Here is a 26,813-nt window from a genome sequence, read left to right as displayed (position 1 = left end):
TTTCTCTATAACTCTAACCCACCCCCCTATTCCTGGTAACGTCCTGGTAAATCTCTTCTGAACCCTCTGCAGTTTAATAATTTCAACGGGGTGACCAGAACTCCACAACTCCAGATAGTACTCCAGAAGAGGCCTCACTAATGTCCCAACCCCTATAATCAAAAGTCTTAGCAATGAAGGAGAGTGTGCCAAATGCCTCTTTTAACCGCCCCATCTACATGTCCCTTGTCCCCAGTATCACTCTGGTCAGCTCCAGCTCTATCAAAGTCCACGCCCACGACATTAAGGAGAACAGACAGTAACTGTGGCCACACGCCAAGCAGCCATGATCCTATCAAAGGAGGCCGTGTTGGGTAGATGAAGAGAAACTACAGGATAACAAATCTGTAGATGGCGTTAACACAGAGGGCCCTGAGAGCTGTGCTGATGGCAGAGATTAGAAGTGATTTCTCCTCCAAGGGGGCAGCCAGTCTGTGGAATCCTTCACTGCCGAGGCTTGGCGCCGATACGTCGTTAACGTCTATTCGGGGTTGAGGTAGATTTTTAATCAGTAATGGAGTCAAGAGAAAAGTGAGGATGATCAGATCTCACTGAATGGTGCAGCAGATACAATGGGCCGAATGGCCTACTCGTATGTCTTATACTGCTCAAGGAGTCCAGGGTGAGGGAACAATTGACAACTGAACTTTCAGCAAAATGAAGTCAGGCAGAAGGTGATATCAAGTTTGAAACTGTCTTACACACATACACGCAGAGACACAGAGACACACATGTGCGCACACACACACACACAGACACACACACACAGACATACAGACACAGACAGACAGACACACACACACACAGAGACAGACACAGACAGACACACACACACACACACAGACACACACACACACACACACACACACACACACGCAGACAGACACAAACTCACACAGACGGATGCACATAGACACAGGGAAACAAGTGTGCGCACACACACACAGACTTGCACACAGGATCAATGTGAAAAGGCAGAGGGAGTGATTTCTTTTCATTGCTGAGCTGAAGGTATCAATGATGTGGGGCTTAAAGCAAAATTGCGCACATGCTGCATATCTGAAACAAGCATTGAGAAAGCTGGAGAAACTCAGCAGGTCTGGCAGCCTCAGCACAGAGAGACAGAGAGGAACAGGGTTAGTGTTTCGGGTCTGGTCTGACTCCTCTCTGGAACTGACTGTAGTTGTTCCTTCACACATCACCGTGTTTAACTGGCTGGCAGATACCCGGCTTCTCCCTCCATTTTTCACTCCTGACCTCCCCCTCTCTCCCCCACTCGCCCCCCCCCCCACCATTGCCTCACACTCACACCCATCCCCCTCTCCCTCTCTGGCCCTTGCTTCCCTTCCGCCACTCTGCCTCCCCTGCCTTTTTCCATCCCTCTCTCCCTCCTCTACCTCACACACTCCCTCCATTTCCCCATCTCTCTCCCCCATCCTCTCCCACCGGCCCCTCACCCACTCTGTCCCCTCCCCCCCCAGCTCCTCACCCACTATCCCCTCCCCCCCCGGCCCCTCACCCACTATCCCCCCCCTCCCCCGGCCCCTCACCCACTATCCCCCCACTCCCCTGGCCCCTCACCCACTATCCCCCCACTCCCCTGGCCCCTCACCCACACTCTTCCCCCATCCACTGTGGCCCCTCACTCTGTTTCCACCCCACCTCCCCCTTTCCTCTCACTCTCTCTTCCATCTACCATGGACCCTCAACCAGTCCCTCACTCACCTTATTTCCCCCCCACCACCCCCCAACCCCCGGCTCCCCATGCTCTCCCATTCGCCCCATCCTCTCTCACCACTCCCTGTGGCCCCTCCCTTTCTCTCCCCCTCCTCCTCCCCTCCCCCATTCTTCCCCCTAGCCTCAACCCCTATATTCTCCACCCCCCCTCCCCCCGTATTGAGAATGTGTTTAGGGTATGAGGAATGGGAAAGAGTTAAGTTCTCAGTTTTGTGAAGTAAGAGGTTCAGCTGAGCATGACTCAGATCAGATAAGAACATACAGTTATCAATGGGGTGTTGGAGGCAAGGGTAATTGGGTTAACAAGGTAGAAAAGCAGTCATTATGTGGAGCCATTTAACAATATTGGAAGCATTCAGTATGTAAGGTCAGTTAACAAGGTGTGAAGGATTAATTATGTGAAGCCAGTTACAGCAGGTAGCTTAATCTTTGCTATTGACATTTGCTGATTATAAGAGTCACCCAGTCAGTGTGTGTGTTGCCTTGTCTGGCTGCTCCTCCCTGTGAAATGACTATGGTTCATTTGGAGGTTACTGTTTGAGAGAGAAGGCCATGAACGTCTGTCTCTGTGCACATGGGCGATTGTTCTCTCTCCCTCCAGGGCCCGGAATACAGATGGAGGTAAAACGGAACTGTGTCTCGGAGTGTTTTGCTTCAGCTGAGGGAGGGAGGGAAACGGGATGACCTCGTGGGCCCTCCCTTTCCCTCCCCCTTCCCACCCCAACTGTGACCCCTCCCCATCTCTCTCCCTCCCCTCCTCCCCACACTGTGGCCCCCTCCCCCTCACATCCTCTCCCACCTCCCATACTGTGGCCACTCCCTTTCCGTCCCCCTCCCCTCCCCCATCCACTCCCACCCCAACACTGTGGTCCCTCCCTATCTCTCCCCGTGCCCTCCCCCCACCATAGCCTCTCCCTTTCTCTCCCTCACCCCCCCCCCCCCCAGCCGGTGCGCGGGAGCTGCTCACGTTGGCGGGACCGGTCACCTTCCTGCGGTCCGGGATCTCAGCCTTGTTGGGATTGCTGGCGTTGCTGACCATGGGGCTGGACGGAGGGACACCAGCCCGGCCGCTGGACGCCCCTTTCCGGGACGGAGTGCGCTCCTCCTTCAGCTCACCATCCACCACCGCCGCTGCCGCGGCCGCACTCGTCTGACTCCGCTTGGTGTGAGAGGGGAGGGCAGCTGGTCCACCTGGGGGAGGGGGAGAACCAACCACCATGTTCCTGTTAGCCATTACCACTAGGACCCCTATGTCCCAGCCACATTACCAACCCCCCTTCGCCCCTACACCCCGAAACCAGCCCCCAACCCTGGGTAACAGGGACCCCCCACTCCCCGAAACCAGCCCCCAACCTGGGTAACAGAGACCCCCCCCCCCCACTCCCTGAAACCAGCCCCCAACCCTGGGTAACAGGGACCCCCCTCACTCCCCAAAACCAGCCCCCAACCCTGGGTAACAGGGAACCCCCACTCCCCGAAACCAGCCCCCAACGCTGGGTAACAGGGATCCCTTACCCTTCCCGTAACCAGCCCCCAACCCTGGGTAACAGGGATCCCTTACCCTTCCCGTAACCAGCCCCCAACCCTGGGTAACAGGGATCCCTACCCTTCCCGAAACCAGCCCCCAACCCTGGGTAACAGGGACCCCCCTCATTCCCTGAAACCAGCCCCCAACGCTGGGTAACAGGGACCCCCCTCACTCCCCGAAACCAGCCCTCAACGCTGGGTAACAGGGACCCCCCTCACTCCCCGAAACCAGCCCCCAACGCTGGGTAACAGGGACCCCCCTCACTCCCCGAAACCAGCCCTCAACGCTGGGTAACAGGGACCCCCCCTCACTCCATAAAACCAGCCCTCAACGCTGGGTAACAGGGACCCCCCCTCACTCCATAAAACCAGCCCCCAACGCTGGGTAACAGGGACCCCCCTCACTCCCCAAAACCAGCCCCTAACCCTGGGTAACAAGGACCCCCCTCACTCCCCAAAACCAGTCCCCAACGCTGGGTAACAGGGACCCCCCCTCACTCCCCAAAACCAGCCCCCAACCCTGGGTAACAAGGACCCCCTCACTCCCCAAAACCAGCCCCCAACACTGGGTAACAGGGACCCCCCTCACCCTCCAAAACCAGCCCCCAACCCTGGGTAACAGGGACCCCCCCCACTCCCCGAAACCAGCCCCCAACGCTGGGTAACAAGGATCCCTTACCCCTCCCGAAACCAGTCCCCAACCCTGGGTAACAGGGACCCCCCTCACTCCCCAAAACCAGCCCCCAACCCTGGGTAACAGGGACCCCCCTCACTCCATAAAACCAGCCCCCAACCCTGGGTAACAGGGACCCCCCCTCACTCCATAAAACCAGCCCCCAACCCTGGGTAACAGGGACCCCCCTCACTCCATAAAACCAGCCCCCAACCCTGGGTAACAGGGACTCCCCACTCCCTGAAACCAGCCCCCAGGGTTGTGTAACTTGGACCCCCATCAATAAAGCCCCCCACAGCCTGGGTTCAACAAAAGCCTGGGGGGGAGGGAGGGGGGGGGGGGGGGGGGGGGGGGGGGGAGGTGAGGATAAGTCTTAGCATCGACCAGGTCTTGGCTCAGGAAGGAGTTTATTTTTTTCACTCAGCGGACGTGGGTGTCACTGGCTAGGCCCAGAGTTTATTGCCTGTCCCTAATTGCCCCCTTGAGAAGGTGGGGGTGAGCTGCCATCTTGAACCGCTGCAGTCCATGTGCTGTGGGTTGACCCACAATGCCCTGAGGGAGGGAATTCCTGGATTCTGACCCGGCGACACTGAGGGAATGGCGATATATTTCCAAGTCAGGATGGTGAGTGGAGGGGAACTTGCAGGGGGTGGTGTTCCCATGTATCTGCTGCCCTTGTCCTTCTAGATGGTAGTGCCCGTGGGTTTGGAAGGTGCTGCCTGAGGATCTTTGTGAGTTGCTGCAGTGCGTCTTGTAGATGGTACACACTGCTGTTACTGAGGGTGGAGGGAGTGAATGTGGTGCCAATCAAATAGGGGCTGCTTTGTCCTGGATGGTGTCGAGCTTCTTGAGTGTTGTTGAAACTGCCCCCATCCAGGGGCAAATGGGGAGTATTCCCTCACACTCCTGACTCATACAAACCACACACAGGAACTTGAATACTTCAAGAAAGATACAGATGACACCTCGCAGTGCGGTACTGGGGGCGTGCTGCACGGTCAGCAGATCAAGACACAGATGTCAAACCCCAGAGCCAGTGGCCCCACGCCCCTCTCCCTTGCCCCTGGAAGGACTAAGAGTGAGCGAGTCATCCCTGGGCCAACCAATTCATTGTTCGACAATAAACACGGACGGTCTGCTCACTGACACTTTCTCACGAGGAGCTTACTTGTGCTCCAATTGGCCACTTGGGCAGAGAAGAGGGAACGATGAGAGAGCAGCGAACTCTCATTGGTCGGAAAAGGGCTTCGAGGCCCCCTTGAGAGGTGCTATAAAAATGCAGCTCTTTCCCCTCACCTCTCGAACAGTGATCCTCCTGCACTGCCTCCAACTGAGATCTCATTCCGTTTCCCATGGCAACGGGTCAAATAGCCTACCACCCTTCACCCCAATCGGGTCCACTGCCCTCCCAGTGAGAGGTGGGAAGGGCCCTTGGGATCTGCCTGGGCACAAGAACTAGGAGCAGGAGGAGGCCATCTGGCCCCTTGTGCCTGTTCCCCCAGTCAATAAGATCATAGCTGATCTTTATCAGAAACTAGCTCCACTCACTTGCCCTCTCACCACAACCCTTCATCCCTTTACTGTTCAAAGAATTATGTACATTAAAGGCACTATCTGAATGAAAATTAATGAAGTGTTTTGTATTAAGGGGAATGGGGCCTTTCACACCTCACCTCGGCTTTCCCTCATCCATCGCTAGACAGGTGTACTGCGAACAATTGAGTGGTACACACTGAAACTGGGCCGTAACCAAGGAAACCGGGCCGTACCTACCGAAACCGGGCCGTACCCACTAAAACCAGGCCGTACCCACTGAAACTGCATGGTACTCACTGAAGTCACTGTGGCGGCGCTGCCGGTGGTAGGTGGATGAGCTGCGTTGGCTCCTGCTGTGTGTTGAGCTCTGGCTCACGGTGCTGGTGTTTAGCTCGTTGCTCGGCCGCACCTTGGCCAGCGAGAGGCTGCTGCCCGAATGTGAGTCGGCGCTGTCCATCTGGAAGAGGTGGTGGGGGGAGAGAAAGATGGCAGAATGACAAGGGAGACCCAGCCTGAGGCGCCCGTTGCTGGGCGGCCATTTTGGATCCTTCTCCCACAACATCCAGTCTGGGTGTGGGGGAAGGAATTCACCTCAAAACTCCGCCCTGCCCGGGCTGCCTCCAGCCATCGGGTCCGAATACAATCCCCAGAGGGTCACCTTTAACTCAGAAGAGGAATGGGGCCTCACGGTTGCTTAGGGAACGGAACAGGAAAGGCCAGAGGTCAAAGTGCGCCCCGTTGGTTTTGCCGATAAATCAGTATCAGAAAGATCTGGCCAAGTCATGGCTTGGAAGAGGGAAGCTTCCGGATGATTGGGGAAATACCCAGCAGAGTCACGAGGGAGAGGGTCAATTGTTTTTTGGAACCCTGGTTCAGCTGACCTGTGACCCTGGACCCACAGAGTTCAGTCACTGGGTAAATAACGCTCAAGAAGAAGGGACATCTCGATGGATCTCCTAGTAGTGACCCAGCCATTACATTCGGACGAGACCAAATGTAATCAGGTTAGCTAGGGCAATATCTATTGCCCATTCCTGGTTAGGCTTGGAGTTGGGGTGGGGGGGGGGGGAGGGAATGGACTTTAAGTATTTCTCACCTTTTCAGTCTTAGCAAAACTTTGTACTCGAAAGGCTTGATTGGATGAGATTCCCTACAATGTGGAAACAGGCCCTTCGGCCCAACAAGTCCACAATGACCCTCCGAAGTGTAACCCACCCAGACCCATTTCCCTCTGACTAATGCACCTAACACTATGAGTAATTTAGCACGGCAAAGTCACCCTGACCTGCACATCTTTGTGACTGTGGGAGGAAACCGTAGCAAACCCACACAGACCCGGGGAGAATGTGCAAACTCCACACAGACAGTCGGCTGAGGCTGGGATTGAACCTGGGAGGAGGAAGTGAGGACTGCAGATGCTGAAAATGTGTTGCTGGAAAAGCGCAGCAGGTCAGGAAGCATCCAAGGAGCAGGAGAGTCGACGTTTCGGGCATAAGCCCTGGTGCTGTGAGGCGGCAGTGCTAACCACTGAAGCCACCGTGGCGTCTAGGCTGTGTACGTGACAACGTTGTAGCTTTTCAGAGGTTATTTTGTCCTGGTGTTTTTTTTTCTGAAGTGAGGTTTGAAGGCAGAGGCACAGAGCTGTCCGGGGTCTCGTGAACAGCTCGGGATGCCTTGGGATTTTGTAGAACCACATGAATGAGTGTGGTCAGCTCTCAAAGACCCGGATTTCTGAGAGGCATCAGAAGCTGCTGGGATCCCAACAGGGTCGGGAGCTCGGGTGAACGTCTCCTGGGCTGCTACTCTCCCTGGATTTTCTCTCGCCATCCTTTTCCCTCCTGGCCTGGAGAACTGTACGTGTGTCTGAATGTAAAAAATGAGGTCTGCAGATGCTGGAGATCACAGCTGCAAATGTGTTGCTGGTCAAAGCACAGCAGGCCAGGCAGCATCTCAGGAATAGAGAATTCGATGTTTCGAGCATAAGCCCTTCATCAGGAATAGATTCCTATTCCTGATGAAGGGCTTATGCTTGAAACGTCGAATTCTCTATTCCTGAGATGCTGCCTGGCCTGCTGTGCTTTGACCAGCAACACATTTGCAGGTGTGTCTGAATGTGCCTTTTTGCCCAGGGATGTTGTTGATGGGGTGTTACCGTCTAGGGATAGTGACTGTATCTATTAAGTTTTCAATAAAGTTATTCCAAATGAAACTTGAAAAAGGTTCATAAAAGATTCACAAGAACGTTGCCAGGGTTGGAGGAGCTGAGCTACAGGGAGAGGCTGGGGCTGTTTTCCCTGGAGGGTCAGAGGCTGAGGGGTGACCTTATAGAGGTCATGGATGGGCATGGATAGGGTAAATAGACAAAGTGTACTCCCTGGGGTTGGGGGAGTCCAGAACTAGAGGGCCTAGGTTTAGGATGAGAGGGGAAAGATATAAAAGAGACCTAAGGGGCAACTTTTTCACACAGAGGGTGGTGCGTGTATGGAATGAGCTGCCAGAGGAAGTGGTGGAGGCTGGTACAATTATAGCATTTAAAAGGCATTTGGATGGGTATATGAATAGGAAGGGTTTGGAGGGATATGGGCCGGGCGCTGGCAGGTGGGACTAGATTGGGTTGGGATATCTGGTCGGTGGATGGGTTGGACCAAAGGGTCTGTTTCCGTGCTGTACATCTCTATGACTCTATAAATTCCTCTGCCCTTGGCTGTATTTTTGACACATTTGTTAAATAAACTGTGTTTCGCCTAAGAGTTTCACCAGTCGCATCGCCTCAGGGACACAGAACTTCACTTTTGCTTTTAAACTAAAGTTAGGGTCTGGGGGTCCCTTCTTAAGATATACTGGGGTGGGGAGGGGGGCGGGGTTCTGGCCTAGTCCATGACCCCGAGATGAAACGCTGACCGTGTATCCGCTGATGTCCACCTCATTCTTCGCACCCTCTCGATCTACGGTGCCCGCGCTCGCATCCTGGCCCCCAAACAAACGCTCGTCAAAGTGGGAGTGAAACCCCCCCCCCCCGCCAGAGCACGGGAATATCACGAACAGCCCCACCCTCCCCCGCCACGGCGTAGTTACATCCCCCATCCCACACCCAGCTCCAGAACGTCTAGTCCTTACCTCGCTTTTGTTCCTGCCCAGCAGAAGGTAGGTGCCAGTGACCTCGTTGTACATGTGCCTGCTCAGGGCTTCTTTAATCTCCTCCCTCGTGTACCCCATTCCGATCATCACTTCTACGGGGAGCAAAATGGGACAGAGAGTCAGCAAGTGCCCGAGACTCCGTCGTAGCCCCTCCAGTACCCAACCCTGCCTCTGCACGTCCCAGGAGCTTTCATCATTGACCTCTCACCCCGCTCGCCAATCCACGTGCCCCTAGCTTCGCCAACCAATCAAAACACAACACACCTCTGGTTCTAGGCCGCAGGCCTGTCGCCTATTGCTGGTATTGTCTGTAAGTTATTCAGCAGCATCTGCGAGGAGACACTCCCTCAGGCATTGATCCCAAACTTTCACATCGAATCTACAGGGCAGAACTCAGGCCGTTCGGGCCATCCCTGGGCCAGCTCCATTCCTGCTTCCTCCTCGCCCTATTCTCACGTCTGTGTCCAGCTGCATCCTTCAATGTGTCCAATCGACTGGCCTCAGTGGAGCTCTTGTGGGGCAGTGGGTAGCGTCCCCGCCTCAGGAGACAGAGGTTTCGGGTTTGAGTCCCAAGTCAGGACTCAATGGCCGCCGCAACACGGCTTGTCAGAATTAATCTCAATGCCCCGACCGGTGAACGTCAGCATGAGGGGCACCTTCTTTACCGTCTCATCCACTTTGCCACTTTCAGGGAACTGTCGACTTGCACCCCAAGGTCCCTCCTCCTAGATCTCCCTCCAATTGTGGTCTCTTGACCTATCGCCAATCCCAATGGGTCCACCATTGGAGGTGGTCCCTTTAGCCTGCCCGAGCCCCAAACTCTGGAATTCCTTCCCCTAAACTACGGCCACTTCCATCTTGAAGGGACAAGGGGCAGCAGATACATGGGGAACACCACCCCCTGCACCTTCCCCTCCACTCCTCACCCAGATTTGGAAATGTATCGCCGTTCCTTCAGTGTCGCTGGGTCAAGGTCCTGGGATTCCCTCCCTCAGGGCGTAGTCGGGGTGGGAGGCTGACAGTGAGTATCGCCGCCATCTTCTCAAGGGGCAATTAGGGACAGGCAACAAATCTGGCCAGCCAAGTCCAAATCCCCAGGAATAGTAAACAGGAAGCGCGGCGTTAAGGATGGGTTTGCCCATCGGTTATTGCTACCTCAAGCACCCATTGGCACCCTCGTGCCCACCTGAGGGGGATCCTCTGCTCCCATTGGAGGAGAGCTCCTTCCTTTCCACTCCAGACAGGATTGGAGGTCTTTGCCACCAATAGCTTCAGGGTTAGCACAGAATTGAAGAGTTTAACCACGGGAGTGGGAGAGATGGCCAACACGGCACGAGGTTCCCGTCCTCACCTATGCGTTTGTTGTCGCCCAGGTCCTGCTCTGGCTCCACGTACGGTCGGAGTTCCTCACCGTCACACCCGACGTTTATCCACTTGTCCTTCATGATTTGCTGTGGAGAGAGCGACAGCAAGTCAAACATTGACCGCATCGACGTTGACCCAGCATGCAGCAGCTGAGCCACGGTCAACCCACTTGGGAGGCTGGTGGGGTTGGCATGGTTGGCTCAGTGGTGAGCGCTGCTGCCTCACGGCGCCAGGGACCCGGGTTCAATTCCAGCCCTGGGGGAGACTCTCTGTGTGAAGTTTACACATTCTGAAGTGGCCAGATTTGTTGCATGCCCCTAACTGCCCCTTGAGAAGATGGCGGTGATACTCACTGTCAAGCTCCCACCCCGACCTCGCCCTGAGGGAGGGAATTCCAGGATCTTGAGCCAGCGACAATGAAGGAACGGTGATACATTTCCAAGTCAAGATGGTGCGCGGAGGGGAAGGTGCAGGGGGTGGTTTCCTCCCACAATCCAAAGATTAGGGTGAATTGGCCATCGTGTTCAGGGATGTTTGAGTTAGGGGTAAATGTAGAGTAATAGGGAAGGGAAATGGGATTGAGTGAGACTTACACAGAGGGTGGTAGGTGACTGGAATGTGTTGCCAGTAGAGGCAGACATGGTAGATTCATTTAAGATGCGTCTGGACAGATGCATGAGTAGGTGGGGAGCAGAGGGATACAGATGCTTAGGAACTGGGCGACAGGTTTAGACAGTGAGTTTGGATCGGCTCAGGCTTGGAGGGCCGAAGGGCCTGTTCCTGGGCTGTAAACTTTCTTTGTTTTGTTTGCTCTTTGAGATACTCTTCGGAGGGTCGGTGTGGACTTGTTGGGCCGAAGGGCCTGTTTCCATATCATAGGGATTCTACGATCTAACCTTCGGGCCGAAAATAAATTGCATTGGCGTAGCGCCCTTAACGCAGCAAACGCCGACAAGCCTCCCGAGTGGGTTGACCCCACACAGACACTCCGTTACAATGGGTGACGTGAGGGAGGGTAGGCAGAGAGGGAACAGGGACGGACTTCCAGGGCCTGGAGCCCCGGCACTTGGCGAAGTGATCAAAAGCGGGGCGGGGGGTGGGGGAGGAGGGGGCTGGAGTGTTGGCAGACACTCGGAGGGTTGTGGAGCCGGAGGTGGAGTGACGGAGGGAGAAAAGTGATGGAGAGACTGGACAGTAAGCGATTAGTCATCGCGTCTGAAGTGTTGGAAGGGGGAAATCACTGGGCACGGCCAGCATTCATTGCAGGTCCCTAGTTGCCCCTTGAAATGAGGGACTTGCTCAGGCCATTTTAGAGGACAGCCCTATTGCTAGAGTCCCATACAGGCCACACCAGGTATGGTTGGCAGATTTCCCTCCCTGTTAGATGGGGTTTTAGAACAGTTACCACCGTAACCAAGACTCGTTTTCAAATCCAGAATTGTTTACAGAATTTAAATTCCATCTGCAGCTCTGGGTGGGTTGTGAAGCCAGGAATATTCTGGATCGTTAGCCCAGTGACAACTACCCCTGATATAATAGCCCATCCACCCCCCCTGACGCTCAGTAGCAGCAGTGTGTACCATCTACGAGACACGCTGCAGCAACTCACCAAAGATCCTCAGGCAGCACCTTCCAAACCCACGGCCACTTCCATCTCGAAGGCCAAGGGGCAGCAGATACATGGGAACACCACCCCCCTGCAGGTTCCCCTCCACTCCCCATCCTGACTTGGAAATATATCGACGTTCCTTCAGTGTCACTGGGTCATAATCCTGGAATTCCCTCCCTCAGGGCATTGTGGGTCTAACCACTGCAGCTCACCCCCACCTTCTCAAGGGGCAACTAGGGACAGGGTAATAAATGCTGGGCCCAGCCCGTGACGCCCACAACCCACAAGTGAATAAGAGAAACAGTGCACAGAGTTCTTCAAGGATTAAAGTGAGCTTACCTCCAGGGTTCCTCGCTTGGCTGGGTTGAGGACAAGGAAGCGTTTCAGGATGTTTTCACAGTCCGTGGACATGTAGAAGGGCACTCGATATTTCCCCCTCAACACTCGCTCCCTCAGCTCCTGCAGAGACAACCACCCTTGTCACAAACCTTTAAGGAAGGAGCCATCGCCACGGCGATGGACAGGTACATGACAGAACACAGTTCGACTGTCAGCCTCACACCAACGGGAACGACCTGGGACCAAGGAATTGCAAGAAGCATTTGGTTTTTAGGGAGATGGGAGGGGCTTCAGGGAGAGGGAAGAGGGGGAGGTTTGGGAAGAGGGTTGAGGGAGAGGGGGGGTTGAGGGAGAGGGGGGAGGTGAGGGGGTTGAGGGAGAGGGGGAGGTGAGGGGGTTGAGGGAGAGGGGGAGGTGAGGGGATTGAGGGAGAGGGGGAGGTGAGGGGATTGAGGGAGAGGGGAGGTGAGGGGGTTGTGGGAGAGGGGGAGGGGGTGGTGGGGGGGAGGTGAGGAGGCTGAGGGAGAGGGGGAGGTGAGGGAGTTGAGGGAGAGAGGGAGGTGAGGGGGTTGTGGGAGAGGGGGAGGGGTGGGGAGGGGGGAGGTGAGGGGGTTGAGGGAGAGGGGGAGGGGTGTGGTGAGGGGGGAGGTGAGGAGGTTGAGGGAGAGGGGGAAGTGAGGGAGTTGAGGGGGAGGTGAGGAGGTTGAGGGAGAGGGGGAGGGGATTGAGTGTGTCCCAGAGCCTCCAATGACAGAATGAGTAAAGTCAGGGGATACACAGGAGGTTGGAGTTCAGGGGGATGCAGAGATCGAGGAGGGGGTGGGGCAGGAGGTCCCGGGTCTCCAGATCAACAATGATACCACAAGACCATCGCCTCCCCCTGGTTGGTGGGGGTAGCGGGAGGGATTGGGGGAGGTGTGTGTGTGTGTGTGGATGGGGGGAGGGGCGGTTAGGGGGAGTAGCAGTGGAAGAGTATGGGGAGGGGGTTACGGGGTGGTTGTGGGGGTTGTGCGGGTGGGTGGGGTTGGAGGTGGTGGGTACAGGGTGACAGGGTGTTTGTGGAGAGGATGGGGAGGGGGTGATGGTGGTGGGGGAATGGGAGAGGGGGTGATAGTGGAGAGGTGGGGAGAGGGTTGAGGAGGGGGTGATGGTGGGAGGGGGGTGGGGATGGGGTCCCAGCTGCCTTACCTTGAGGTTCTGGCCGTCGAAGGGCAGTGAGCCGCTGACCAGTGTGTACAGGATGACCCCCAGGCTCCAGATGTCCACCTCGGGTCCGTCGTATTTTTTGCCCTGGAAGAGCTCGGGGGCAGCGTACGGGGGGCTCCCGCAGAACGTGTCCAACTTGTTCCCAAACGTGAACTCATTACTGAAGCCAAAGTCAGCGATTTTAATGTTACAGTCACCATCCAACAGGAGGTTCTCTGCCTGGAGGGGAGGGCAGGAGAGGGAGACAGGGAGACAGGGAGGGGGAGGGGGCAGTGGGGAGAGGGAGGGGAAAGAGTGAGTTGGGGGGAGAGAGGGAGTTGGGGGGGGGAAGAGGGAGTTGGGGGGGGGAAGAGGGAGTTGGGGGGGGAAGAGGGAGTTGGGGGGGGAAGAGGGAGTTGGGGGGGAAGAGGGAGTTGGGGGGAGAGGGAGTGGGGGGAGAGGGAGTGGGGGGAGAGGGAGTGGGGGGGTAGAAGGAGGGGGGGAGAGTGAGAGTGAGTGGGGGGAGAGTGAGTGGGGGGAGAGTGAGTGGGGGGAGAGAGGGAGGGGTGAAGAGGGAGGGGGGAGAGGGAGGGGTGAAGAGGGAGGGGGGGAGAGGGAGGGGGGGGAGAGGGAGTGGGGGGTAGAAGGAGGGGAGAGGGAGGGGGAGAGGGAGGGGGGAGGGGGAGAGGGAGGGGGCGAGGGAGGAGGGAGAGGTAGAGGGGAGAGTGAGTGGGGGGAGACAGGGAGGGATGAAGAGGGAGTGGGGAGAGGGAGAGATAGCAAGAGTTGGGGGGAGAGAAAGAGAGAGAGAGAGAGAGAGAGAGAGGCAGGAAGAGTGAGAGAAAAAGAGACAGGGAGTAAAATGGCTGCCGCACTTTTGACACCACACCAGCGGCTACATCTCTGAAATATTTAATTGGATATAAAACAATCTGCCCTGGTTCTCCCGTGTAGATGGGATGGTGAAGGAGGCACAACAGCACCCCTGCTTCCTCAGGAGGCTACGGAAATTCAGCGGGTCCACACGGACACTCACCCACTTTTACACCAGAGAAAGCATCCTATCCAGATGCATCACGGCCTGGTTTGGCAACTGCTCTGCCCAGGACAGTAAGAAACTACAGAGAGATGTGACCACAGCCCAGTCCATCACTACCTCCCATCCACCGACTCCGTCTACACTTCCCACTGCCTCGGGAAAGCGTCATCAGAGAGACCTCTCACCCCGGTTAGAATCCCCTCCACCCTCTTCCATTGGGCAGGAGAGATAAAACCTCAAACACACGTACCAGCAGATTCAGGAACAGCTTCTTTCCTGCTGTTATCAGACTAATGAACGTACCTCTCAAATCTAACATTGATCTTGTTCTTGTATACCTGCTGTGGAGTATAGAGCCTAAAAGACCATAAGACATAGGAGTGGAAGTAAGGCCATTCGGCCCATTGAGTCCACTCCGCCATTCAATCATGGCTGATGGGCATTTCAACTCCACTTACCAGCCTTGCTCTAAGCATCTTATGATCCGCTCACAAAACAAAGCTTTTCACTGTACTTAGGTACACGTGACTGCAATAAATCAAATCAAAAATAAATCAAATCATATCAAAACTTTGGTATGTCCTGAGGCCAAGCCGTGCTGTCAGCCCCTGGGGAAGGGAGAGACATTAAAGGAGCACCCATCACCCATTGAGACCACACATGAAACGCTGTGACGTTGGATTGGGGGACGGAGACCCACCTTCAGATCCCGGTGGACAATGTTCCTCTGGTGACAGTACTGTACAGCAGAGACAATCTGAAAGAAAGTTACACAGTGATCATTCCATATCCCGCTGAACAAACCCCTTGTCAACAAGAAGACCCTCACTCCAAAACTAGAAGCCCTCTGGTGTCCAATTCTTAGAATGCCATTCCCCAGTTTGTCCAGAGCTTGCTTCATCGGTGGGAGGGGAGTCTCAGTTGGTTGGACGACGGGTTGGTGATACCCGCCCCAGTTATCATCTCAGCCAAAACCTCTTCTGTCCGGCAGAAGCTTAAACACACAAACTAACAGGTTCAGGAACAGCTGCTTTCCTGCTGGCTTACCCTGCTGAATGGGTCTCTCTAATCTAATGTGGACCTCTCTCCACGCTCCTTCTCTGCAGCAGTTAATATTGCAGTCCTCACTCTGTTCATCACCATAACGCACTTTTGTTTTTAAGATTAGATTCCCTTCAGTGTGGAAACAGGCCCTTCGGCCCAACAAGTCCACACCGACCCTCCAAAGAGTAACCCACCCTATATTTACCCCTGACTAATGCACCTAACACTATGGGACAATTTAGCATGGCCAATCCACCCTAACCTGCACACCTTCGGACTGTGGGAGGAAACCCACGCAGACACGGGGAGAATGTGCAATCTCCACCCAGACAGTCGCCCGAGGTGGAATCGAAGCTGGGTCCCTGGCGCTGTGAGGCAGCAGTGCTAACCACATTTCCTCACATTGACCTTCTGCAGAATTTCCAGTCAACACTATTTATAATTTTTTTAAAAAGTTTTAATAAAGGAGAATTTAAGTCCAGTCAGCCCATTTCACAGCCCTGGGCTCGAAGGCCTGATGCCCCATTGGAGACCCAGCCTGGGCCCATGTTGGAGAAAACACGATATGGAGTCACGGACTGACTGACTAATGCTGCCGCAAGGAGTCCCAGGCCAATGCTGCCGAAAGAGCCCCTAGACCTTAAAGCCTCCAGGAAATCCCGGGCCTTTAGAATCCTAGCCCCCGGGCCCACCTCACCTTCAGCTGCCCCCGAAGCCGCCATTGTTGGTGACACCTAGTAAACGGTCGACCAGTGAGAGGTACCAATTCCGACTGGACACGTTCTGTCCCTCTGCCTTCATTGCTACCTGGGAGATGTCATAACAAGCTCCCCCTTCCTCCCTGACAGGGTCCTGCCCTCGCTAGGCCAATATTGCTAACATTGGACCCAGGTCCCTGGTGCTGTGAAGCAGCAGTGCTAACCACTGAGCTACTGTGTTGCGCGTTGTAGGGTATGATCCGCACCCAAAGTAAAACTTTTCACTGTATCTCGGTACACGTGACAATAATAAATCAAATCAACAGTGTGGCTTCAATTCCCGTACCACATCCTCAGTCTCTCCCCTCGCCTGACGCACGGTGACCCTCAGGTTAAACCCCCACTAGTCGTCTTTCTCTCTCTCTCTAATGAGACAGCAGCCCCATGGCCCTCTGGGATTATTTAGGACTTTGTTTTATTCTGAGGTAGACAAATTGGGAAAATACCAGAGTAATTACTCACTGGAGCAGTAATCCAGGCCGGGGGTCATGGGTTCAGGTCCCACCATGGCAGTTTAGAATCTGGAATCCCCATGGTGGGGGAGCAGGCCATTTGACCCATCGAGTCTGCAATGGCCTGCTGAAGAGCATCCCACCCAGTCCCACCCCACGCCTGTAACCTGGCATTTCCCATGGCTAACCCACCAAGCCTGCCCATCCCTGGACACTGTGGGTAATTTAGCATGGCCAATCCACCCTAACCTGCACATCTCTGGACTGTGGGAGGAAACCGGCGCTCCCTGAGGAAACCCAGACAGACACGGGGAGAACGTGCAAACTCGAGGGTGGAATCGAACCCGGGTCCCTGGCGCCATGAGGCAGCAGTGCTAACGACTGAGCCACCGAGTCACCCCAAATCTGTATAACTTGAATTTAATTCAAAAACTTGACACTGAAGCTGGTCAGTTGGTTGTATTACCGCACAGACACGATGGGCTGAAGGGCGTTTTTATGTGCTGTAGATCTCAATGACTCTAGACGACCCTCTGAAATGGTGGAGCAAGCCATCGATTCAGGGGCAAAGACTGGCCCTGCCCCAGTGACACCCCCATCGCAGGAAGGAATAGCGAAAATGAGTCGCGTTCTGTCCCAGGTTGCTAGGTTACAGGCCTGACCTCTACCTCGGGACCATCAACCAGGGGGCATTCAGGGTCAATATGTTCACAAATCTCGCAAGACAAACTCCCTTTAATCCTCAATGAGAGTGTGAGAGACAGCACAAGCTCGGGAAAATAAAAGAGAAAGGAAAACGTGAGAGAGAAAGAGAGATAAAGGAGTTGAGTGATAGAGCGAAAGGGAAAGGAAGAGACAGAGAGAGAAAGAAAAAGGAAAGAAAGATGGAGAAGAGAATGAAAGAAGAATGAATATGAGAGAGAGAGAAAGGAGAGAGAGATAAAGGAGAGAGAAAGAGATAAAGGAGAGAGAGAGAAAGATAGATAAAGGAGAGATTGAGAAAGATAGATAAAGGAGAGATTGAGAAAGATAGATAAAGGAGAGAGAGAGAAAGATAAAGGAGAGAGAGAGAGAAAGATAAGAGGAGAGAGAGAAAGATAAGAGGAGAGAGAGAGAAAGATGAGAGGAGAGAGAGAAAGATAAGAGGAGAGAGAGAAAGACAAGAGGAGAGAGAGAAAGATAAGAGGAGAGAGAGAGAGAGAAAGATAAAGGGGAGAGAGAGAGAAAGATAAGAGGAGAGAGAGAGAGAAAGATAAGAGGAGAGAGAGAGAAAGATAAAGGAGAGAGAGAAAGATAAAGGAGAGAGAGAGAAAGGTAAGAGGAGAGAGAGAGAGAGAAAGATAAAGGGGAGAGAGAGAAAGATAAGAGGAGAGAGAGAGAAAGATAAGAGTAGACAGAGAGAAAGATAAAGGAGAGAAAAGTCTGGAGGAGAGAAAGAAAAGGAACTTAAATACGAGAGAGGGAAAGAAAGAAAGAAGAGAACGAAGGAAAGTAAAAGGAGAGATGGACAAATAAAAAGCTGAATGAGAGAGAGTGAGAAAAAGAGCAAAAGAAATGGAAGGAGAAGGAAAGAAGAGAATGAGAGAGAGAAAGGGGTAGGAAGAAAAGAAAAGGTGATGAATCAGTGGGAGAGCAGAAAAGAGCGAAAAAGACAAACTATGGGCTGAGGAGGCAAACAGGGAGTTTGAGGAAGATATGAAGAGAGACAGAAGGGGATAGGAAGGTGGGGGGACAGAGTGGACAATGAGTGGTCAGCAGACGAGGGAGAGGATGAAGAGCACAAGGTAAAGAGGAGTTCTGGATGACGTGGTAAAAATACAGAAAAACGAAAAGCAGATATCGAAATGGAGAAATAACGTGTCCAAAACAAAACAAAACAGAACAGGCTGCACCTGGCGGAACTTGGCTCTGGCTTCCTTCTCCTTCATCCGCCCATGTGACACGAGGTAGTCAAACACTTCACCTGAAGAGATTAAAACAGGAGGTTAATGTCCTGCTCATGGTCCAGACTGGATTTCCGTCTCCCAGGCCCACCCGGTATATCGACTGGGAAATCCCATCCTGCCCTCGGTTAACTACCGGGAAATCCCATCCTGCACTCTGATAACTACCAGGAAATCCCGGCCTGCACTCGGTTAACTAATTAGAAATCCCGGCCTGCACTTGGTTAACTACCAGGAAATCCCGGCCTGCACTCGGTTAACTAACGGGAAATCCCGGCCTGCACTCGGTTAACTACTGGGATATATTGGACTGCCCTTGGTCAACTACCAGGAAATCCTGGCCTGCACTCAGTTAACTAACGAGAAATCCCGGCCTGCCCTCGGTTAACTACCGAGAAATCCCGGCCTGCACTCAGTTAACTACTGGGATATCCCGGCCTGCACTCAGTTAACTACTGGGAAATCCCGGCCTGCATTCGGTTAACTACTGGAAAATCCTGGCCTGCACTCGGTTAACTACCGGGATATCCTGGCCCAAACTCAGTTAACCACCGGGAAATCCCGGCCTGCACTCGGTTAACTAACGGGAAATCCCAGCCTGCCCTCGGTTAACTACTGGGATATCCCGGCCTGCCCTCGGTTAACTACCGAGAAATCCCGGCCTGCATTTGGTTAACTACTGGAAAATCCTGGCCTGCACTCGGTTAACTACCGGGATATCCCGGCCCAAACTCGGTTAACTACTGGGAAATCCCAGCCTGCACTCGGTTAACTAACGGGAAATCCCAGCCTGCCCTCGGTTAACTACTGGGATATCCCGGCCTGCCCTCGCTTAACCACCGAGAAATCCCGGCCTGCATTTGGTTAACTACTGGAAAATCCTGGCCTGCACTCGGTTAACTACCGGGATATCCCGGCCCAAACTCGGTTAATTACTGGGATATCCCGGCCTGCACTCGGTTAACCACCGGGAAATCCCGGCCTGCACTCGGTTAACTAACGGGAAATCCCAGCCTGCCCTCGGTTAACTACTGGGATATCCCGGCCGGCACTCGGTTAACTACCGGGAAATCCCAGCCTGCACTCGGTTCACTTCAGGGAAAATCCTGATCTCACTCGGTTATCCACCAGGAAATTCCATCCTGCATGAGCTTAACCTCTTGAAAAGACCGGCCTCTACTCTGTTAACTACCACAAAATCCGAGTTTCAACTTTGTTAACTACTGGAAAATCCCGGCCTTCTTCGGTTAACTACAAGACGACTCTGGCCTCCACTTGGTTAACTCAGGAAAACCCTAGCTTGCACTCGGTTGACTACCGGAAAATCGTGTCTGCCACCTGGTTAACGAGGGGAAAGTCTGCATCTACCCACTTCACGTTCCGCAAAATAGACTCCAAACAAAAACAGGGCCCTTCAATTTTATTCAACGTCCCGGGAGTTGCAGTCAACACTGTCTCGATGGAAAGGAGCCCATGGATTCTCAAGGGTCCTTTGTGATCACATGAGCTCTGAACTGGCGATGAGCCGTACTGATTGGCCAACTGCCTTCCCTGGCCTGAGCTAGATAACTTTGGGTGGGGAGGATGGCCAGGAAATCTGGGGATTGCCAGCAAGAGAAAGACACCATCTCCTGGCTTTCGGTCAACCAGGGAACGAAGATCATGGCATTCTACCAGCGAGGTCTGGATCCAAAGGTCACCATAAAGATGGACATGCCTGAAACCCAAAAGGTGGAACCACGGTTGGAGACTGGAGGATCAGAATGCCACAGGAGATGGCCATTTGTCCCATCGGCTTTGTGCTAGCTCTCCGTCGAGTAACCAGTCAAACCCCTTGGAATGGAGTCAGTCCGTGTTGGCAAACCCAAGTACAGAGAAGGCACGATAATTGGGAGAGATGTTGGGAGTCACGGTAATGTCAAGGGTTTGTTAATCTGGAGGACCAGGAAAATACCCTGGTCACACGGATTCAAACCTGACCATTCAATTAGCATGACCATGGCAACCATCTTTGATTGCTGGGAAAACCCATCTGGTTCACTAATGTCCTTCAGAGGGAGGGAAAATCTGCTCTCCTTCCCTGGTGCGTAACTCGGCAAGGCCCTCTGAAATGGCCAAGTTGCTGGCCTTTCCAGTGATGCTCACATTCCGGGGATAAATAAAGGGGGGGGAGAGAGGTGGAGAAATGGGAATTGTGGGGCACTTGCATCTCTAATAATCACAGGGGGACCCCTAAAGGATGACCCATTCCGCCCCCCCCCGCACCCCTCCACCAATACTGTTGACTGGTACAAGCCCATGTGGTTACGAGCTGATGATTTGTGCTGGGGCTTCGAATGTGCCACACTTACAAGGGACGACAGTCACCAGGCAGCCATATTGGTTGGCCACTTTAGGGCCTCAGTAGGGTCAGAGACCCCCCTCAGAACAAAAGGTACGGGATGGATAGTGGAGTTGGTGGCAAAGCCATGTTGTGCAGTTTACAAGAGTCCCCTGACCCCTACTACCCCCACCACAACCACCATCCCAGCAACTGGGCCTTAAAAGCCAATTCTGGCTTCGTCCAGAGGTCACTGAAGATGTCACTTAGCATGGTGACGAAACGTATGAAAACGAACCTTCCAGCTCAGTGAGCATACCTACATCCAGAATCTCAACATAAGCTACAAATCTTCTCAAAACCCGCTAAAAGCCCAACCTCCATTTCTGAGCCTGTTGTAAATTGGCCAATTAGCCAATGGCTGATGGTCATGAATAGTCAACAGCTCATGTGACCAATAAGGGGAGTGGAATGCGGACTGGTCGGCTACGACAATTCGTGTATCCCAAGGAGAACTCAGCAAGGTGTGGGGAGGGATTTTAGAAAATGCGTTGAAATGCAGCCTGACTCAAACTGATATCAAGGGAGGTTGCTGATGAAGTGACTCAGTACTGCTAAATAGAGAGTTTCTCATTTGACTAATGAATGTTGAGAGCCGAATGCTTCAATCACGTTGTCAAATCGATGTGACAGGCCCAGCCAATCCAACACGAGGAACCAGCCCACACGTCTTTTTTTGGGCCTTGTTTCCATGGCAACAGATCCCAGGCTGCGGCCTAGGAGAGTCAGTCAGTGGGTAGAAGGCATGCAGCGATGAGGTGGGAGGGGAGGGAGGAGATTCACATGTGGCGTCCCAGACCCTGTTCCCCGCCCCCCCCCATTCCACCATTTTTTTTCTGGGCTTCCACCCACTTGGCCCCTCAACAAGATGGATCCCTGCGTCTCTTGTCATTTTTTCTCTCTCTCTCTCTCTCTCTCTCTCTCTCTCTCTCCCCCCTACTCCTGTAGCCTCGTCATGTCTCGATCAAGTACGAAGCCAAGGATGGGCGACGCAATATGTCCCACGGGTAAGAGGAAGGCACGGGGTTTGAGTGGCTATCTATGCCAGCTGGTTCTACCACTAGAAAGGGACTGAGGTTTAAAGTATCAATGGCTTTCAAATGGACAACACGGTGGCTCAGCGGTTAGCATTGCTGCCTCACAGCGCCAGGGATCCGGGTTCAATTCCAGCCTCGGGCGACTGTGGGTTTCCTCCCACAGTCCAAAGATGTGCAGGTTAGGTGGATTGACCATGCTAAATTACCCATAGTTTTCAGGGATGTGTAGATTAGGTGCATTAGTCAGGGGTAAATGTAGAGTAGGGAATGGAACTGGCTGGGTTGGGTGTGGATTTGTTGGGCCAAAGGGCCTGTTTCCACACTGTAGGGATTTGATGAATCATAGACTTTCTACTGTGTGGAAGCAGGCCATTCGGCCCATCAAATCCACAGCAACCCTCCAGAGAGCATCCCACCCAGACCCACCCCATCCTTGTAACTCCACATTTCCCATGGATGAACCGACCCTCGCCAGCACATCCCTGGATACTGGGCAATTCAGCACGGCCAGTCCACGCTAGCCTGCATGTCTCTGGACTGTGGGAGGAGACCCACGCAGACACGGGGAGAATGTGCAAACTCCACACACAGAGAGTCACCCGGGGCTGGAATCGAACCCGGATCCCTGACGCTGGGAGGCAGCAGTGCTAACCACTGAGCCACCATGCCACCCTGATTGAGCCACTGTGCCATTTCCCGTGGCTAACCCATCCAGACTACACAACCCTGGACCCGAAACGTTAACTCTTGATTTATCTCCATGCCAGACCTGCTTTTGTAGCGACTTCTATTTTTGTGGCCTTCTTCACTATCCTGTCCACCTGCGACTCCACTTTCAAGGATTTATGAACCTGCACTCTAAGGTCCCTTTGCTCAGCAACACTCCCTGAAGGCCTTACCATAAAATGTCTGCCTAAGGCCTGATTCACACACTCCTTGTGCCAGATATGATGCGTGTTGTTTCTTTTTAATCTGCCCCTCTTCTCAAGTGCAAGACTGAACACAGCTGATGACTTACCTCCGCTTGCATACTCCATGATCAAGTAGAGGGTTTTCTCTGTCTCTATCACCTCGAATAACTTCACTGCCAAAAGAAAAGCAGTTTTTGAAAATACAAATCAATTATCAAGCAACGGAACAGATGGATTCACTCCCATTCACAACCCCACGTTTTGCCCATTTTGCGGCCACTGGACCCCTCAACTGGCAGGAAATAGGATGCGTAACTATGGCAACGTCATCGAATTAGTAGGCCCAAGGCACTGCTCTGGGGAAAGAGGTTGAAATCCCATCAGGGCCCATGACAGAACCGTTCATCAAAACTGGAATGGACGGCCCTTGGGACACAGTCCCTACCTCTGGTTCAATTCCCACCTGTTCCAGAGGTAACATCTCTGAACAGGAGAAAGTAAAGACTTCAGATGCTGGAGATCAGAGTTGAAAAGTGTGTTGCTGGAAAAGCACAGCAGGTCAGGCAGCGTCCAAGGAGCAGGAAAGTCAATGTTTCGAACATAAGCCCTTCATAATTCCTGATGAGGGGCTTTTGCCCGAAACGTCGACTCTCCTGCTCCTCAGAAGCTGCCTGACCTGCTGTGCTTTTCCAGCACTACCATTTTTGACCAGCACCTCTGGATGATTGGAAAATATGTACAATTGGAACTAACAGCCGTCAAACTATCACCGATCGTTACAAAAACCCCGTGAGAAATGGGCTGTTCTTTCCCCAGTTTTGCCTCCTTGGAAACTACTGTCAGTGTTCTCAAAGGTAATTAGGAAAGACCAATAATGGTGGTGTAGCAGTAAAGACACGAGCAATGCCGAGCCCCGGGGTTAATGTTTTTGGGGTTCGGTTTCGGATCCGACTCTGGCGGATGGTGAAATTTGAAATCCATAAGGTCTGGAATGAGAAGCCTATTGTCAATTGTTGCTTTTTTTATATTTGAAAATAAAATCTTTTTTCTTCAGGAAAGGAAATCTGCCATCCTTACTTGCTCTGGCCTACATGTGACTCCAGACCCACAGCCAACGGGTCTCTGAAATGGCCGAGCAAGACACTCTGTTCATGGGGAAATTAGGGATTGTGGGTAAAATCCCAGCCTTTCCCGCAGGGAAATTTAAAAACATAGGACTCTCCTCTCTTCTTCGTCCATGCTACCTATCCCCTTAACCATCCCACATGTTCTGTCTCCTTCCTGTATCCCCAGGATGTTACAGAGGAACAGAAGGAGGCCACTCAGCCTCACCCACACCATTCAAACAGGTTCTAGCCCTCCTCACCTCAACCCCAGCCCCAAACGTCTGCACGGGCCACTCACCGATATTCGGGTGGTTCAAACACTTCATTATCCGCACTTCCCTGAAAAGCTGAAAGAGAGAGAAACACAAAAAGAGATGATAACGTTCGAGACAACATAGTCAACACAACGGAAGAGAACAGAACAGCAGGAACTAGTCAAGTTGGCCAGAAGATGGTGCCAACTAAGACTCTCGACACACCACATGCCTCCGAGCTTTCTGGAATGTTCCGTTGCCATGGTGATGTTGGTTGCTTGCATCCTTTCCATCAGAATGAGGGGGTTGATGCCACCTCCTTACTAGGCCTCATCACTACAACAATAAGCTGATGGCTAGCCAAAGGAAATGCCTCAAGGTGCTTCACAGACGCATAGAAAATAGGAGCAGGAGTAGGCCATTCGGCCCTTCAATCCTGCTCCACCATTCAATGTGATGGCAGCTGCTCATCCTCCCCCTTACCCTCTGGTCCCTTTAGCTCCAAGAACTACATCCAATTCATGAAAACAGACATGTTCCCCCTTCCCTCTCTCTCATTTCTTTCTCGCTCACTATCTGTCATTGCCCCCTCATTTCTCTCTTGTTGTTTCCCCCAATGCCCATTTGTCTCTCCCATTCCCCCCATCTCTCTCTCGCTCTCTCTTCCATTCCCCCCATTTCTCTCTTGCTCGCTATCTTTCTCTCTCTCATTCCTCTGCCCTCTATTTCTCTCTCATTTTTTTCTCTCTCTCTCTCTCATACAGGACACTGGTTCAGCCACTTTCGGCATATTGTGTGCACTTCCGATCTCCCTCCTATCGGAAGGCTGTTGTGAAACTTGAAAGGGTTCAGAAAAGATTTACAAGGATGTTGCCAGGGTTGGAGGATCTGAGCTACAGGGAGAGGCTGAACATGCTGGGGCTGTTTTCCCTGGAGCGTCGGAGGCTGAGGGGTGACCTTATAGAAATTTACAAAATTATGAGGTGGATAGATAGACCCTTCGGTTTAACTTGTCCATGCTGACCAGATGTACTCAATTAATCTATTCCCATTTGACAGCACTTGGCCCATATCCCTCCAAACCCTTCCTATTCATATACCCATCCAGATGCCTTTTAGATGTTGCAATTGTACCAGTCTCCACCACTTCCTCTGGCAGCTCATTCCATACACGTACCACCCTCTGTGTGAAAAAGTTGCCCCTTAGGACTCTTTTATATCTTTCCCCTCTCACCCTAAACCTATGCCCTCTAGTTCTGGACTCCCCCACCCCAGGGAAAAGACTTTGCCTAGTCATCCTATCCATGCCCCTCATAATTTTGTAAACCTTTATAAGGTCACCCCTCAGCCTCCGACACTCCAGGGAAAACAGCCCCAGCCTGTTCAGCCTCTCCCTGTAGCTCAAACCCTCCAACCCTGGCAACATCCTTGTAAATCTTTTCTGAATCCTTTCCAGTTTCACAACAGCCTTCCGATAGGAGGGAGTCCGGAATATTCCAAAAGTAGCCTAACCAAAGTGGGCGGGCATTCATCGGGGCGTTCAAAATGACGAGGGAGACAGAGCCACTCGGAAGAGAATCGCAGGAGGGTCAGCGACCAGAGGGACGTGGATTGAAGAGATTTGGCAAGCGGTGAGGACTGTGGGGGCGGGATGTTAAATGCAGCGAGTTGTTGTTATCTGCCTGAAAGGAGGGCGGGATCAGATTCACTTCCGAAAGGGAATTGGAGAAACGATTAAAAGGGAACAACCTTTTCCCGAGGGATGGGGGGAAAATGGGACTGACTAGAGAGCTCTTCCAAAGAGCTAGCACAGACATGATGGACTGAACTACCTCCTTCTGCATTGTATGATTCTATTTTTATTATGCATTCACAGGATGTGACCATCACTGGCTAGCCCAGCATTTATTGCCCATCCCTAATTGTCCTGAGGGCAGTTAAGAGTCAGCTTTATTGATGTGGGTCTGGAGTCACATGTAGGCCAGACCAGGTAAGGATGGCAGTTTCCTTCCCTCAAGGGAGGTGGATGGGCTTTTCTGTCGATCGACAATGGATTCCTGGACATCATTAGATTCTTAATTCCTGATTTTTATCGAATTCAAGTTCCACCACCTGCCGTGGCAGGATTTAAACCCAGATCCCTGGAATATTACCTGGATCTCTGGATTAACATTCCAGTGATAATGCCACTAGGCCGTCACTTTCCCAAGGGCAGGGCAAAGGGGGTGGAGAGTTTTCGTCAGGTGGATGTTTACAGAGGCCGGAATGGCCTGGAGATGGTGCAGGGAGGAGACTTCCACCTACAGACATAGGGAGGGGATCGAAAGAAAATCCCTCACCTCCACCACTGGGTCTGGGACAATCACCGAGCACCAGCCGGGATTAGCTCTGACCAGGATCAGCTCCGACTGGGATCCAGTATCCGATCTCTGACCGGGATCCAATCTCTGACCAGTATCAGCTCCGACTGGGATCAGCCCTGACTAGGATCCAGGATCCAGGATCCAATTTCTGATTGGGATCCGATCTTTGACCGGGATCCAATCCCTGACTGGGATCCAATCTCTGATTGGGATCAGCCCTGACCGGAATCCAGGATCTAATCTCTGACTGGGATCAGCTCTGACCAGGATCAGATCTCTGACTGGGATCAGCTCCGACCAGGATCGGATCTCTGACCGGGATCAGTTCTGACCAGGATCGGATCTCTGACCGGGATCAGCTCTGACCAGGATTCGATC

The 26,813-nt window shown here is 53.0% G+C and overlaps 1 protein-coding gene across 1 annotated transcript in view; it reads right to left on the bottom strand.

Moving 5' to 3' along the window:
• Positions 1-26,555, bottom strand: part of LOC132812782 (MAP/microtubule affinity-regulating kinase 3-like) — a gene marked incomplete at its 5' end in the record, with an annotated part of 52,246 nt that extends 25,691 nt beyond the window's left edge. The window contains 11 exons of the mRNA XM_060823012.1: positions 2,744-2,967; positions 5,810-5,969; positions 8,630-8,742; positions 10,002-10,101; positions 11,964-12,083; positions 13,152-13,388; positions 14,888-14,944; positions 18,334-18,404; positions 22,820-22,885; positions 24,117-24,165; positions 26,412-26,555. Coding sequence (XP_060678995.1) covers positions 2,744-2,967; positions 5,810-5,969; positions 8,630-8,742; positions 10,002-10,101; positions 11,964-12,083; positions 13,152-13,388; positions 14,888-14,944; positions 18,334-18,404; positions 22,820-22,885; positions 24,117-24,165; positions 26,412-26,555 — 1,341 coding nt within the window. The remainder of the gene's footprint in view (positions 1-2,743; positions 2,968-5,809; positions 5,970-8,629; positions 8,743-10,001; positions 10,102-11,963; positions 12,084-13,151; positions 13,389-14,887; positions 14,945-18,333; positions 18,405-22,819; positions 22,886-24,116; positions 24,166-26,411) is intronic.
• Between the last annotated feature and the right edge of the window lie 258 nt (positions 26,556-26,813).

The sequence above is a fragment of the Hemiscyllium ocellatum genome, unplaced genomic scaffold, assembly GCF_020745735.1.
Source record: "Hemiscyllium ocellatum isolate sHemOce1 unplaced genomic scaffold, sHemOce1.pat.X.cur. scaffold_3015_pat_ctg1, whole genome shotgun sequence".
NCBI lineage: Eukaryota > Metazoa > Chordata > Chondrichthyes > Orectolobiformes > Hemiscylliidae > Hemiscyllium > Hemiscyllium ocellatum.
The sequence above is the reverse complement of the archived record's forward strand: the minus strand, read 5'-3'. Positions and strand labels throughout refer to the sequence as shown.